The sequence below is a fragment of the Podarcis tiliguerta genome (genome assembly GCF_965153285.1).
Source record: "Podarcis tiliguerta genome assembly, chromosome: 4".
In the NCBI taxonomy this organism is placed as follows: Eukaryota; Metazoa; Chordata; class Lepidosauria; order Squamata; family Lacertidae; genus Podarcis; species Podarcis tiliguerta.
In genome coordinates, this window is record NC_139537.1 from 36,634,857 (window position 1) to 36,651,911 (window position 17,055).

The 17,055-nt window shown below is 43.4% G+C and overlaps 1 protein-coding gene and 1 long non-coding RNA gene across 3 annotated transcripts in view; one reads left to right on the forward strand and one right to left on the reverse strand.

Annotated features, from left to right (window-relative positions):
• CD96 (CD96 molecule) overlaps positions 1-4,886 on the forward strand; it is a 29,503-nt gene extending 24,617 nt beyond the window's left edge. Inside the window, exons 11-13 of one of the 2 annotated variants that reach the window (XR_014510576.1) lie at positions 1,333-1,456; positions 3,479-3,783; positions 4,120-4,886. Coding sequence is in view for 1 of the 2 variants with exons in the window: in XM_083438414.1 (XP_083294540.1) it covers positions 1,333-1,456; positions 3,479-3,650 (296 nt within the window). In the remaining variant the exon portion in view is untranslated. Of the gene's footprint in view, positions 1-1,332; positions 1,457-3,478; positions 3,786-4,119 lie in introns of those variants that run through there. The other variant, XM_083438414.1, reaches the window with a different exon arrangement.
• The window catches only part of LOC310676528, a 719,806-nt gene that overhangs the window by 551,446 nt on the left and 151,305 nt on the right, over positions 1-17,055 (reverse strand). The window lies entirely within an intron of this gene.

Here is a 17,055-nt window from a genome sequence, read left to right on the forward strand (position 1 = left end):
TGGATATGACAGTGCCTCACAATGCCATTTATAACCACCTGAGCTAACCACCATATGAAGCTAAATTAAGCTTCCTGTTCTTTGCTCTTCCCTTTGCACCATTCGCTCCTCTGAGACCCATCTGAGAATTTCTGTGTGGGCAGAAAGGGCAACACCAAAAATATAGGTTAGAACAGAGCAGAGATAAGCAAAAGCCTCTATTTTCCCCTTGTCAGAGGACAACAGGCAAAGGAGCGCTTGGACAGCTCCTCCCAAATGCTTCTATTGACATAGATGTGACATACATGCAGTTGCCCTGAAAGACCGAAACTGCAGGATGTGGCCACTCACATCCTGAGTGGGAACTAGTTGTTCAGAGCTCAGAGCTATTTTTTATTGCTTGCTAGCATGCTGCAAGATGCTGGTTTTGACTGTGAAACTGCAAACCATTGTGGTGGTTTGCCTGCTTAGAAACAGAACCTTTTGTCCTATCACAAAAGGTGATGTGACAAAAAGGACAAAGCTCAGAGGAAGACCATCTGCTTTGCACCCATAATGTTGCAGGTTTAGTCCCTTACATCTCCAGATAGGGCTGGGAGAGACCCCCATCTGAAATCTTGAAGAGTAAAGAGTCAGGGTAAAGCTTCCTTGATCTTGACAGTACTTCAGACAACCATACGTCTCAAGCTTCTGTTTCTCAGAGCTAACTGGCACTTCTACCTTTCCAAAGCTGCAAGGATTGGGATGTGTATTAATCAATCAGTCAAAAACAGATATAGTTGTCGCAGTTTCCAGGGTCGCCTCCAGACTGTCACTGTTTCGTGGGAGGGTTCGTTTGCATACCAAAAATGCATATTTGTGAAATTAAAAAGGATTAAAGTACCCTATCACAACAAATCTGCTTTAAAAAAGAAAAAGAAACCCAGACATTTTGCTGTAAGGAAAGTGACAGGGAAAAGCACTAGAAATAGATAGTGGTTGGTTGACAGGAAGTCGTATAGCCTCTGCACAAACACATCAGAAGGAATGCCCATTAAATAGTGGACATTGCATAACCGTCATGCATGCATTGTGCAATCAAATCAGGATGAATGTTCAATTAACAGCTCCGCTAGAGGAACCTCAGAAACATAGCCCCTCGGTTACCAGCTGCTGTGAACAAGCGCTGCTGCTTTACTTGCAAGCAGCAATTTCACACAATGTGTTTCTCATTGTGACTACCAGGTACGACTCGCATGTTGACAAGAAAAATGTATTGTCTGAATCAGCCCTTGGTTTAGAAATGGGGGAGGAGAAAGCAGCTGTTTGAAGTTGTATTGTTTTTGCCTATGATAGCTGGGGTTCTTTTTTCAGGTACTGCAACTAGTCCAGGAAAGACTTCCTTCCCCTGGCCAGCAGTTGTAGCCGTTCTGCTTCTCTTATGCACTTGCTTATTCATTTTGGGAGTCAGAAAATGGTGTCAGTATCAAAGAGAAATGTAAGTAATACATGCCCTCCTGGCATTTTGCATGCTAATACAAAATGTGCTGCTGTGAAATAAATCCCCAACGAAAGCACTCGGAAAGGGCCATACCTCAGTGGCCGAACAACTGTTTTGCATGGAAAAGCTCCCAGGTTCAGTCCCCAGCCTCTCCAGGAAGGGCTGAGAAAGACCCCTGTCTCAAAAACTTGGGGTAATGGGGGCAGTCACAGTGGGCAATAAGCTAAATGGACCAGTGGTCTGACTCAGTATAAAGCAGCTTCATGCATGCCTGCGATTTGCAATCTGATTAGGATGGTGTGTAATTTAGCATTCTTGAAATTGCAGTTGCTGAGCCCCATTGATCACAGTGGGACTTGAGCATGTTCAGTGCATCTGCACCAATCTGCATTAATGCAGGGTAGCCAAGATGGCACCCTTCTTCAACATTGCTGGACTACAACTCCCATCAACCCGTAAATATTGGCCATTCAGGTTGATGCTGATGGGAGTTGGAATCCAGCAACATCTCAAGGCATCCCATTGACTTGCCCCAGTTGGATCACAATAAAGAACTGGACTACAATAAAAGTGGTGCTGTGTAAAACCTTGGCTAATTTCTTCAGACACCATCAGAATCACAGATACTTATTGAACATGGTGAATAAGACCCAAAACAACTTTTCCTGCTGGCATCCCTGTTGAAATCCTCAGCGTTTTTTGTACTTACATATACACAGAAGTGTGTGGCATCATGTAAGCAATTCCAACTCCTGTCAACTGTAATGAAGTGTAACATTTTGCATAAAAGAGACAGCCGCACTATTTGAAACAGCTGGTTGTGCCTTTTTATATATCTATCCATGACCTCCACTATTGTGCACGACAAGGAGAGGATTGGGCAAGTCATAGTTATAAACCAGACTACTACAATATGCTCTACGTGGGGCTGCTCTAGAAGATGACTTAGAAACTTCAACTGCTCCAAAATGCAGCAGTCAGATTGCTGGTTCCATTTGGAACTGACATAGACCCTGTTTTTAAAGACAGCTGCATGGGTTATCAGCTCATTTCCAGACCCAGTTCAAGGTACTCACCATTAGTGAACCCCAAACAGCTCAGTTCACAAACATCTGAAATACCACTTCCTTCCCTACAGACCTTCTCAGATGTTAAGATTGATAGTTCCACTGCCCTCAGAAGTTTGGGAAGGAGGGGTTCCACAGCCCTTTTATGCTGAAGATGCACCTCTTTGCCCTGGTCTGAAACTTGAGATTTAACAGATTTTCATATCGCTTGTTTATTATTATTATTATTATTATTATTATTATTATTATTATTATTATTACCCCACCCATCTGGCTGGGCTTCCCCAGCCACTCTAGGCAGCTTCCAACAAAATATTAAAATACAGTAATGCATCAAACATTAAAAGCTTCCCTAAACAGGGCTGCCTTCAGATGTCTTCTAAAAGTCTGGTAGTTGTTTTTCTCTTTGACATCTGGTGCGAGGGTGTTCCGCAATGCGGTGCCACTACCGAGAAGGCCCTCTGCCTGGTTCCCTGTAACTTGGCTTCTCGCAGTGAGGGAACCACCAGAAGGCCTCCAGCGCTGGACCTCAGTGTCTGGGTAGAATGATGGGGGTGGAGATGCTCCTTCAGATATACTGGACCGGGGCTTGCATGCTCTCTGAAGGAGCACACGCATAACTTGGGGGTAGCCTTCAATGCACCTTTGCCATCAGAGACCTAAGTGACCTTTGTGGTTAGGATTATCAGCATTGTCTATACCCATCTCTGGACTGGAGTAGTCTGGCTAATGTAGTCCATTCATTGGCAACCTCAAAACTAGATTGCTGTAATCTGCTCTATGTGGGGCTGCCCTTGTATATTGCCCAGAAACTTTATGTATGAGGTTGTTTTCTCCTCAGAAGGATGACTTCTTAATTTTGTTTACCTTCCCTACCATTTTATTGTGTGTTGCTGTTGTGTTTTGCTGCGTATTATTTTTAAATACACTGGGTGTTGTTTTTTCATTTTAGTCTGAACAGACCGCCGTCTTTCAAGCCACCTCCTCCTCCAGTTAAATACACCTCTATTCAAGAATTAGAGGAAATGTACTCATCATGCAACGAACAGGAAAATGGACCTGAAACCTTCCGGGATAATACGAGTCTGTATCGTATGAACCTCACAGGCATGCAGTGGCAGTGAGCCACATGGAAATTTAGACTGCTTAAACCTGCATGGATACGAAAGCTGCAATATAGCATAACTACGTGGTCAGAAAATAATGCAAATGTTGAGCAGCTTGTGGAGGAACCATGAAGTGGTTGTGTTGCAGGAAGTAAAATACAGTGGTGCCCCGCAAGACGAATGCCTCGCAAGATGGAAAACCCGCAAGACGAAAGGGTTTTCCGTTTGCAGAGACGCTTCGCAAGACGAAAATTGATGAAAATTTTCGGGGGGGGTTTCCGCTCCAAAACCCCTTTTTCTGAAGCGCTAAGCTGCTAAAAGCATTTTAGCAGCAAAACCGCTAATCCCTTAAGCCTTAAAAAGCCGTTTTTAGCCCTTAAATTGCCAATAGCGCTAATAGCGCTAATCCGTCAATGGGCTTGCTTCGCAAGACGGAAAAACCGCAAGACGAAAAGACTCCCGGAACGGATTCTTTTCGTCTTGCGAGGCACCACTGTATAAATCAGAGCTAAGTGTACCATCCATATCATATCCATTCTACTTTGTCTGGATTCAGTGCATAGTAATGGCAGCGTCTCTGAAAAGCGCTAACATCAGAATTTGAATGAAATCATTACCAGGTGATTTCCAGATCTCCTTATCTCTAAGCTTGCCTTGTGATTTTGAGATTTTAAGAAAAAGGGGGAGGGAAACAAATGAAGGTTGGGCAGATACATATTTATTCTTCCTTCTTGTTTGTCCCATGATTTGGAAAATGCCATAATTATGCAATCTGCGAGGCATTTGAGAATCAGATTTTTAATGTAGTTTTCGTGCAATTTTAAATTACCCTTGTATTTTGATTTTCCAAACACTTTCTTGTGTATGTTTTTAAAGGCACTTTAGGATAATAAACGGCTAAAAAATAATGCTGTAGTAACCACGGAGGACCAGAAGGTGGCTCTGTAGGCTTAATTTTTGCATATAAAATGTTTCCCATAATATGGTGATAACCCAGAATGTAAACAGCTGCTAAATCTGCTAATATGCAATATGTTTCAAAATAAGTGATTTGTGGATATAAACAGAGATAAGTAGGCTGAGTAGCTGACATTTTTCTTCTTTTTTTTTAATGTACGAATTTAAACCAAAGATGAACAATATCCATACCAGAATTTGCCTCTGATTTTCTGTCAACAGTAGCTAGACTTTTGTGAACTTCCTATCTGAAAAGCTCTGATACTAGGATGCAAATAATATATTTGCCAAATGGTTTCCAAATCTCGTGATTGCTAAGTTTATTATCATCATTTAAAAATAAAATTTAAAATAAAATTAAATGAGTGCTAAATATTAATGGATTTATTCTTTTCCCCCTAACCACAGTTCATGTATGTTTGCTATAAGGTGGAAAGTGATACTGAGTTTTCGATCCTCATCTCACCTACCTGGGAGTAAGGCTTGTTGAATTCAATAAGACTTACTTCTGACACGATCAGGCTTATGCTGTTAGGAAGTCTTGCAGATGGATAGACTACCTGATTTTATTTAGGAGACTTGAGATAAAGTCACCCTGAAATGGTTTAGTGATTCGTCTTTAAGGAAATATGAAAGCAGCTGCCAGTTTAATTTTAATCATATTTTGTGTCTGGATAGCTCAGTCGGTAGAGCATGAAACACTTAATCCCTGGGCTTCATTGGGTGAAAGAAGAAGAAGAAGAAGAGTTTCGATTTGATACCCCGCCTTTCACTCCCTTTAAGGAGTCTCAAAGCGGCTAACATTGCCCTTTCCCTTCCTCCCCCACAACAAACACTCTGTGAGGTGAGTGGGGCTGAGAGACTTCAGAGAAGTGTGACTGGCCCAAGGTCACCCAGCAGCTGCATGTGGAGGAGCAGAGACACGAACCCGGTTCCCCAGATTACGAGACTACCGCTCTTAACCACTACACCACACTGGCTCTCAAAAGATTCTTGCATTGCAGGGGGTTGGACAAGATGACCCTCATGACTCCTTCCAACCCTACAATTCCATGACCCTATAAGTGTTTGCATAAAGACATTCAATCAGATCGCTCAGATTTTCAAATGACACAGAATACTGAGCCTTCCACGGTTACTGGTGTTCTAATTCCAGAGGATCAGAGGGAGGCCGCCCCCGCATATTCTGTGATATCCCATGATTAATTACTGTTTCTTAGAAAGTTATCAGAGGTGGGGTCATAATTTGGCTAAAACTGGAGTAGGGAGCCAAGAAGATATCATTAAGGGCCATCACCTTTAATCTTTTTTCACCACTAGGGGGCAGGGGGCAGCAAACTTTTTCAGCAAGGGGCTGGTCCACTGTACCTCAGAGCTTGTGGGGGAGCAGACTATATGGGGGGGGGGAGGAAATGAACAAATTCCTATGCCCCACAAATAACCCAAAGATGCATTTTAAATAAAAGCAACATGCTGATTCCCGGACCATCTGTGGGCCGGATTTAGAAGGTGATTGGGCTGGCCCCCGGGCCTTACTTTGCCTACCCATGCACTAGGAGAATTAAACTGTTTTGTCACAGATGTAACCATCCTGATAGACTGTGTTCTGTACTTGCAGGATCTCCTCACCTCACATATGTCCACTTGACAACTTTATTTTGTGGAACTGGTACTGTTACAGATGCCACACAATACAGACTCTGCACTTGTAACATACCCTCCAACATTACTTTGAAGAAAATAGGGACATCCCATTCCATAATGATAATTTTACTATTTATACCCCAGACATCTTACCAAGTTGCCCCAGCCACTTTGGGCAGCTTCCAACATACATAAAAACATAATAACAGATTAAACTTTTTTTAAAAAAAAACCCTCCCTATACAGGATGGCTTGGGGGGTCAGATAATGCCATACCCTCCAACATTTCTTCAATGAAAATAGGGACGCGGGTGGCACTGTGGGTTAAACCACAGAGCCTAGGACTTGCCAATCAGAAGGTCAGCAGCTCAAATCCCTGCAACGGGGTGAGCTCCCGTTGCTCGGTCCCTGCTCCTGCCAACCTAGCAGTTCAAAAGCACGTCAAATTGCAAGTAGATAAATAGGTAAGGTAAATGGCGGGAAGGTAAATGGTGTTTCCGTGTGCTGCTCTGGTTCTCCAGAAGTGGCTTAGTCATGCTGGCCACATGACCCGGAAGCTGTACACCGGCTCCCTCGGCCAATAAAGTGAGATGAGCACCACAACCCCAGAGTCGGTCACGACTGGACCTAATGGTCAGGAGTCCCTTTACCTTTATCTTAAGGAAAAGAAAAAGGACATGGGTGGCGCTGTGGGTTAAACCACAGAGCCTAGGACTTGCCGATCAGAAGGTTGGCGGTTCGAATCCCTGTGACGGGGTGAGCTCCTGTTACTTGGTCCCTGCTACTGCCAACCTAGCAGTTCAAAAGCACTCCCTCGGCCAATAAAGCGAGATGAGCGCCACAACCCCAGAGTCGGACACGACTGGACCTAATGGTCAGGGGTTCCTTTACCTTAAGGAAAAGTGGGACATTCTGGGATCAAATCAGAAACCGTGATGGCTTCTCTAAATTAGGTATGCCCCTGGAAAATAGGGACACTTGGAGGATCTGTTGTAAGAAATTGATCTTTGGAACTCCCAGCCTCCTGACATTAGGTGCCTTGGCTGTACTCTTTTCAGTACAGTGATACCTCAGGTTACATCCGCTTCAGGTTACATATGCTTCAGGTTACAGACTCTGCTAACCCAGAAATATTACCTCGGGTTAAGAACTTTGCTTCAGGATGAGAACAGAAATTGTGCTCCAGCGGCACGGCAGCAGCGGGAGGCCCCATTAGCTAAAGTGCTTCAGGTTAAGAACAGTTTCAGGTTAAGAACAGACCTCCAGAACGAATTAATTTCTTAACCTGAGGTACCACTGTACTTGCTTAAATATGTGTATGTCTACCCATGCCTATGCAAACATGCAGAAGTTGCATGTGTTTTACTTCTAGATGGCTATTGTTGATTTTAATCTTTTGAATATTTTTAAATATCAATCTTAACTGTTTTTAAAGATCAAAATACTTCATATTTCTGTAAGCCACTTGGAGGCTTTCTTGCAATCTAGTGGTATCAAAATTTAGTTAAATGACTGCAAAAAATAACTGCACGCTGTTCAAGAGAAATTTGCATCGGTGGAATACTTTTCCAGAGTTCTCCTTTGCAGGCAGCTTGTAGCTCACATCAGGTGTTTTGTTCAGTCATGAAGCCGTCTAATGAACCTCTCAATGGTATGCATAGGTACTTATGGAATGCTAGCATGGGGCACGTGGCAATCTTAGCAGTACATCAGTAAAGCAGTCTGGCAGAGTGGATCGTGATGTGATCTTCCCATGGCCAGCAAATGACGATTGTCACATCCTGTAAATGCAACAGAACGTTGGAACAGCATGTGATTTCCAAGGCTCAAGGCAAGCCGTTTCGCCTTCCGGATTCATTAATAAAGCACACTATGTTTTAAAAACAGACAGGTGACATAGATAACACGTCAGTTTTGAAGGTCTAGGGTGTGGGTAGTTGGCAGAGCTGTGTGAACTGGGTGGGTAAAGGAAGATTTCAAGAAGCAGCTGAGGGTTTAGATTTGACATTAATCATATTTGATGTTAATTGCGTGAATACAATTGATGTTCAAACAGCTGTTTCACTGGCATCAGTGGAGGCTTACCTTGAAATGAAAATGGCTTCAGAGAGCCCCCCCCCCCCTTTTTTTTCAACAAGACCTTGCCTGGGATAGAAAGGATTAAACTCTCCCTTCCCACCTCCAATCCCAAGGTTGCTCAGCTGCTTCCCACAAAGGCTGTTTGCATAACAAACCACACACACACACACACTTGCATTCCTGAATGAAATTAATGCCACATCTAGTTTGGTTAGCTGGGATGTGTGCCCCAAGTTAGCTAGGACAAGTGTTGAGAAATTGCTCTTTCAAAAGCATCTGGGATTGACATTTTAAAACTACCTTTTTCTCAATACCCTTTTCTCACTATACCTTTAATTTACAGGTCTTGCAACTCCACTATTTAAACAAGAGACGGCTAATGGGAAAGACTCATTTACGTCAAAAAGTTGTCTGCTGATTTTGCCTTGTTTGACTCAGTGCTACTTTGTGGTTTCGAAACCAAAGTAAGATTTCCTGACTGCTGAGATTGGGAAATACTAGACTGTTTTCCCCTACAAGTCTTCTTATGCTCTAGAAAACGTCTTAATTAGTAAATGCTCAAATCTATATTTTAGATGACGGTGAGTTGGTGAAGCTATCGCTTCAAATTTCCCTTCTCTCTTTCTGTCTTTTCTTAGTAGTGTGCTGTTTATAAAGACAACCTACCATTTTCAAAAGCTACTCCGGTGTAAGAAGCCAAGCATGGTGATTGTTCAGAAGAAGAGTTTATGTCCCCTCCAAAAATATTAAAGTCATTTTAAATTTACCATCACTTCCAAATGTGCCTGTGAGGTTAAAACAATAAAAAACAAAACAAACAAGATTTCTAGACTGGTTTGACTGGTTTGGAAATCTTTTTTTTTTTTTCCCACAGCCAAACATGTGCAATCCATCCATAATAGAAACTCCCTGAAGAAGAAGCATGAAATTAAAATATCACATTGATCTTCATCTGAGATTTGATCCCTGGTGAATATGAGCTGATTACTCTTCCCCTTGCATGGCTCCCAAGAGCTTTATTGGCAGGAAGTCAAGAGGTTTGCTAATAAGCTCTCCTAATCATGTAAAAATACATTCAAGGTAAGGCAGAAACACAGTGTTGCACTTTAGTTCTATAGGGGGTGATCCCAAAGAACTGTTGCAATAATTACATTGAACTAAAACCTTCTTCTCTGTTCTGTTTACTTTGTTTCCTTGTTTTGTTGTTTACTTTAAGTTAGAAGAGTACAATCACACTCCAATTCAGGGGTGAATTGTTATTTTAATTATCTTTGGGTGATAGCCATACAAAGTTGTAGAGCAGATTCCTTGAAATCAAGACTTAAGTCTATTGATTTCAAGGGGGTCTACTTTGAGCATCACTTCAGTGGATAACACCCAATATAATTAGAGGACCCAGAAAACACTAATGGTGGCAGTTCAAGAACTGCCCTAATCATTTTAGGTCACTGCAGTAGTAAACTTGTGTGTAAACCTAACCACTCCAGGTGGCAGTTGTGGGCTCATATGAGCAGTGCTATTTTTCTAGGAAAAGAGGTGATGGAATTCTCCATGAACACCTTCCTTGTTCTCTTATAATAACAATGGCGCCCACCTGAGAGGTGCCAACACTGAGTTCCGGCTGAAAAAAAGCCCAGCGTATGAGGTAAACACCTCCATATAAACACACAAGCACACACATGCCACTGTGGTTTGCCGGCAGAAGGGTGTCACTGCAAAACTGAGAAAGTGGATGAGGGACCTCATGAAACTAAGGCTTCCTCAGGCTTAATTACAGCAGCAAACAATGGTTTGACATTCATTCATTCTTTCTATAACCTGCCATTTATCCTGAAGGAGCCTCATTGAATGTAGCCAGTGTGTTAGCTACACCTAGGTTGAAGTCATTATTAAGTTTCAGCTGAGTGAAGATTCCAATCCTTCATTCAAGGCTAGCGTGCTGATAATTACAGTGCATTGTCTTTCCAGCATGCTTGAGAAGAGAGTTAGCAGGGACAGATTTGGTAAAAATTAAAATCAATCAGTGAATGAGATATGCTTAGGGATGGTTAGAACAGTGTGGAAGAGGAGGAAAGAGTGACTGCTTATATATGGTAAAGGGAATGTTTTACCTTCAAAGGGTTCCAGGTACCATCCCTGATATCTTGAGATAGGGCTGGGAGAGACCCTAGAAAACTCCTACCTGTCAGTACAGACCATAATGACCTAAATGGATCAACAAACTGAGTCAGTAAACATCAGGCTCCCATGTTCCTACAAAGTGCAAGCTCTCTTCTTCCAGTTTGGTGGCATTGTGTCTGTAGGCGATAGTAGTACCTACCTGAAAAACAAAGGAACACTTGGGAGGTGGAAACAATTTGTTTCACTTTTATTATGGATGATACATCTCACCAGATGCTTTTGTTTCCTGGTCCACATTTCTTCTAAAGCAGCTTTTCTGTTCCTGAAAAATTCCGATTTTCAGAGCTGCAGAGTTATGGATTTGCTTTGGGTTAATGGGGCCTTGCACTCGTTCCTGCTCCAGGCACCTGAGCTGTCCTCTGATTGACCTCAGTGGCTTTAAAAGCAAAGTGCAACATTGCCTGTAAATGGGATTGACATGAACTATGCTGGGTCCATAGCTTCTAATGACAGGAGCAGTGTGTGAGCATTCATTGTATTTTGTGCTATGGAGTATATAGAGTTCTCTCTCTCCTTCCTCCCTCTCCCTCTCTTTCTCTCTGTGTGTTTGAAGCATAAAAAGTACATCTGCTACCTGCAAGGGGTATTATGATGCTGGGAGAATTTTTTTACTATTTGTAAAACCAAAGGTTCAACAGAGGGCAATACCCAACATACCTAGTCAGTGCAGATTTCAATGGGGTGAGTGGGGTCAGGATTGCAGCCTAAAGTCCAAATCACATGCATGCAATGACAATCTGTCAAAGCTTGCAGAGGCCATCAGAAGCTTAGGGATTTTGTAAAATATTCAGCGCTTTATAAATGCTTTTAAATAAATGACTATGTGCTGGGTAAAAGAGGCATTTAGCCCTCTCCCTGCTCTTGCTTGCCCTCCAAGTGGTGTTTTTTAATGTCCTAAGGCTGCAATACTAAGCACACTTCCAAGATGGTCCCATTCCTGATCCCAGCAGCCTTGCTTGCCCTTTCCTGCCACCTACCAGCACAATTTGTCCTACAAACTAAAGTCCAGGTGAGCTGCAGAGGAAGCAGGAAGACAAGGCTGAGCAGCTCCCATGCAACTGTCTGCTTTGCTTCCACCTTCTTCCTCTTCGGCCTCCAATGCTGATGAGTACCAAATGGTGCTGTCAGTGTGAGGCTGTTGAGGAGCTGCCCTGCCCTGCTCTGACTGTTCCTCTGCTGCTTCTCTGTGCCACCTGGGCCATTTGTGTGCTCGCTTATTTGCCTCCTCCTCTGTCATCACACTGCAGTTGACCTGGATGCCTATTGGCAATGTGACAACATTTTTTCTTACACATTATATACCTAGATACACATTTATATTGTATCCATATACAGTGGTACCTCGGGTTACATATGCTTCAGGTTACATACACTTCAGGTTACAGACTCCGCTAACCCAAAAATAGTGCTTCAGGTTAAGAACTTTGCTTCAGGATGAGAACAGAAATCGTGCTCCGGCGGTGCGGCAGCAGCAGGAGACCCCATTAGCTAAAGTGTTGCTTCAGGTTAAGAACAGTTTCAGGTTAAGTACGGACCTCTGGAACAAATTAGGTACTTAACCCAAGGTACCACTGTATAGTATGTTATTACACATTATATATAGTCAGAAAACTCCCCCCCATACAATATATCTCCTGTATTTCTTCCAGTGTGACCAGCCCCAGACTTGCCTAATTTCAGCAAGGTATTGGCCTCATTCACCTTCAGACTATACACTCGTACTTCTTCCTTTGTGGTGTCAAGGGAAGCGAGACCCAAACTACAAGTTAAATGAAAATTTGTATAGTAAATCCCCATGACTGCTGTCCATAGATTTAGTTACACAGTAATATAGCAGTACAACATTTTTTGCAGTTATAATTGCTACTTTCTTGACTTTGCCATACAGCAGGTTTCAGCTAAAGGATTTGGAAGATAATAGTTTGTCAACCTTTTTAACGACAATGTAATATAGCCTGTTGTATAAATGACATGTGCTATCCTACTTAATCCTTACCTCTGACTCTTTCTCGTTTTACATTTTACGACGGTATATAGAAACCGTCACATGCATAGAGGTTGAGGATGGATGCATTAAGAATGAAAGGCAATCACTTTATTTGACTGCTGTGTGGACAGCTGGTGCAGGAGGAGGAAGTTGCATGGAATTGTGGGAAACATAAGCAGGCTGACTCAGGAGAACATAAAGAGCAGGCCACTAGAAGCCAGGGATTCTTTTTTGATGCCTGGGGGAAGAGGGTGAGATTTCATCCGGACAACAGCTGATATCCTACTGCATTCTTAACTTTGTCTCCACCACAGATAGAGAGAGAGAGTGCACATTCCAGTTTTTGTATTCTCATAGAAAGGAGATCCAATTCCTTCCAAGATGCCTTATCTGATTGAGTGCATGTTTATTTGAAACTAACTCATTCCACATCAAAGCCCTTCCTCTCCTTTATACTTTGGCTATTGACTTGCATTCACAGCATCAAGCAGAACAGATAAAACAAGCCTTACATGTCTATCACAGCTGTGCAGCCAGTGCTGACATGTCATATTTACCATTAAAAAGATCCTGAAAACAACATTATTGTACATATTAGAGCATGTCTGTCTCAGGAGACAATGGAGAAGTGTGCCTTTGGGGATGAAGTCAAACTATTGGAAGGTTGCAGTACCTGCTGTGGCTGTAGAGACCGATGCAGGATACGCATGTTTTGTTGCAGCCGAGGTAAGAAGAAGAAGAAGAGTTTGGATTTGATATCCCGCTTTATCACTACCCAAAGGAGTCTCAAAGCGGCTAACATTCTCCTTTCCCTTCCTCCCCCACAACAAACACTCTGTGAGGTGAGTGGGGCTGAGAGACTTCAAAGAAGTGTGACTAGCCCAAGGTCACCCAGCAGCTGCATGTGGAGGACCGGTTCATCAAATTACGAGTCTATCACTCTTAACCACTACACCACACTGGCTGAATGAAGACATCCAGTTTTGCTGCTATTGGTGCACCATTGTGCTTCTTCTCTCTGTGCTCCTCCAAGCAGTCATTCCTCCTCTGGTCACTGCTGCGGATACACAACATGTCTGTCTCCAGGCACTGTTGTCACCTGCAAGGGATTCCCTTAGGGTGGGGTTCATGTTGCCAGTCTTCATGTCACATTTGCAGACATCTTTGTAATGCAGAGTTAGTCTGCCAACAGGCCTGGTACCTGAAGGCAGCTCCTGTAGAGCACATCCTTGGAGATCCTGCCACCTTCCATTCTGGGGACGTGACCAAGCCAGCATAGACATCACTGAGGCAGATGTATGAACATGCTGGGAAGGTGGGCTTGGGAGAGTATATCTTTGAGAATCTGTGCTGCCATGCGAGGCCCAAAATCTTCCTGCTGCACTGTATATGGAAGACACTGAGGCGTCACTACTGGCAAATGTAAGTTGCCCACAGCTCACTTCTAAAAAGCAGTGTGCTCGGCATGCAAGTCTGGTAGACCTTCATCTTGGTATTGATTGTTAGCATCACATTCTCCCACACCCTTTTGGAGAGGCAAGCCATTGCCATAGTTGTCTTATCCAGCTCAGCGTTGATGGAGAGGTTGCTGGTTATTGCTGGTTATGGCAGAGCCCAGGTAGACAAAATTGTCGACCACCTCAAGCATGTGGTTACCAACCCAGGTTATTGATCTTTGTCAGGCTGATGGTGAGGCCAAACTCCATGGTTCTTGCTTGCCTGGGTGGAGGATTGCATGTAACAACAACAACTCTGATATTTGTATGCCTGGAATGCAGCCTACTGTAAAAGGGTCACAGTCCTCCGTGCGCCAGTAGCGATTTAGTCATGTTGACCACATGACCCAGAAAGCTGTCTGTGGACAAATGCTGGCTCCCTTGGCCTGAAAAGCAAGATGAGTGCTGCACCTCACAGTCGCCTTTGACTGGGCTTAACCGTCCAGGGGTCCTTTACCTTTTACCTTTACTGTATAAAGGTATGATGCCCATTGCCCCATTGGCATGTGCCCACAAGACAATGTGGCTCTCAGGTTTCCCAACCCTACTTTAAAATCACACCTCAAATTTCTTATCTGTAGGAAAGACTGGCCCCTGTAATGTTATACCACAGGAGGTGACCATATTTGGCCCTTCCAGCTGACATACGGCTGCCAACGCACAGGTCCTCTTGGACATGGAAGAAGGCAGAACGTGGGTGGGGAGGAACGGGGCAGGGCACACTCCACCCAATGCACGAGGGGGGCAGGATTGGAACCCCCATGCAAAATAGTTACAGCCTGTATATCACTTACATCTTTTGTGTGTTTTAACACATGCTGTGAGAGTGGCAGGTATGTGCTCGAGGGCATGTGTTTTTGGCATCAAAACTGTAATGTTGTGAAACAGTCTTAAGAGTTAATTTGGAAGTTCATCTCTACCCCCCCCCCCCCCGTATGTGCCTTTTTGCCATCATGAAGGGTAGGGAGCCACAAAAACTAGTACTGCACACAAGTGTGGCAAACAAAGAGCTCCACTGTAATTCAGTTTTAAGTTGATCCCACAGTCTGGGATGAAATTCATCCTGTGAATTCATTCTCAACCTCGCAATGTGACAGATATCATTGCAGCAGGATCCAGCTCTGAAACCGGCACTATCACTTGTCAGTATAGTGGACATGCATGCCTCGGTGAAAATAAAACCCTGAAATGTTTTGGCAAAGTACACGTGGCGTTCAGTCTGCAGAGACTGGGCTCTTTTCCAAAGTGTCGCGTCTAACACATATTTAAAATGAGCCTCTGGGATCAGGTTACTGAATTAGGAACATGAAGTATTTTCTGGAAGTGACAATGAAACCACGTAATACATTTGATGATGAAAAACTGTAATCTCTCAAAGGTTATGGACATAAGGTAAAGCCACTGGAGAATTTTCCAGGCATCTCAGAATGCAATCCAGATACTGTATAAAGGCTTTGCATTTTCCAATTGCTTCCATAAGGTTAATAAAGCAATGACTTCATTGCAACGGCCAAGAGGTTTGCTCCAGGTCACACCAAAAATTCATGTGCTCAGCTTCAACACTGACATTTTTTTCAAATCCAACACTCCTAAATTAAGGTGAATGAGCAACACATCAGTCATTATGTGTCTCAGAGACATAGGGCTTTAGTTAAGATAGGGATCACTGGTGCCTATTATTTTCTAAGCTCAAGAGGTAACAGATGAAAGAGAGAGAAAATTCACTTCTGTGCAGTATTTCGGAAACCTGAGCTCTGCTTCATCATTAATAGATTTGGATGGCAGGAATAAGAAGATGGGCTCTGTCCCATTGAAATTTAGTTCTTGTGACTGAATTCCATTGAACCTCAGAGAACAAATTGGTTGCAACAAACTGAAGCTGTATTTCTGGCTGGGATGCCAGGCAGGGCAAGGAAGTTGAATTGGATGGAGCTGTCCCACCCCCCCCCCACACCCCCAGTGCTGCTGCCCTCTGCAAAGCAAGAATGTGCATGTGGCAGTAGCCTTGTCACCAGTGGCGTAGTGTGGGTTGTCAGCACCCGGGGCAAGACAAGTAATTTGTGCCCCCTAACCCGTGGATTTGCACCCCCTAACCCTAACCCCCAGATGTTGCGCCCAGTGCGACCGGCCCCCCCTGCACCCCCCCACGTTACGCCACTGCTTGTCACTCCATAAAGTCACACAGGGTAGAGTATGGGAGTTAGGATTACTTACAGGGAATAAGCCCCACTGAACTAAACTGTAGAAGCATTTCTATTTCCAATTAGACATAAATAGGATTGCACTGTCAATCAGAGTTAACTTCAGCTGAATGTTTGTTATGCAGGGTCTTGCGTATTTTGGCCCATTGGTAGCAAAATGCATTTGTTTATCTTTGAAAGTAAGATGAAAGGGTGGAATTACAAGAAAGAGGTCAAACTTTATGCTATGACATTTGTGAGATATATCCTAAATGCAGCTATATTGGCTGTTATTGTGATGAAGACCGTGGGGGATACATAACCCTTTCTCTTGCACTATTTTTCTGAACAAGACTGGCATGTTGCTATCTCAGAGAGAGAATACAGGCATGATACAGACACTGGTATTTTGATTTTTAACCACTGAGGAACATAACAGTTTGGACAGATGATTTGATCATGAAAATAGAGGGGAACACTAAGAACATCAAGCGATCCCTGCAGGATCAGACCATAGACCAATCCAGTTCATCATTCTGCTCTCAGAGTGGACAACAGAGCTGTGCGTTCTTTGTACTAAACAAAACATAATCAAACTGCTGTGCCAAGCTAATCCAAATCCCACAAAAAAAGCAGAATTCTGCAACCCGGAGAAACAATGCACATTTGCTTGAGTCCTCTTATTTTGCATGTTTTGTGTTTTTGCTAATCAGAAGGAATAGTAGCATACAGACCTAGCATCAAAAATCTTTGTGGAAACCATGGGAAATACTGTTGTTTCAGCTGTACTGCTACTGCTACAGTAGCACAATCTCTTGTTTCCGTGCTTAAGGGGGGGTGGGTAGCCTGTGTCTCTCCAGATGTTGTTTGCTTCCATACTGCATCAGCCCTAGCCAGTG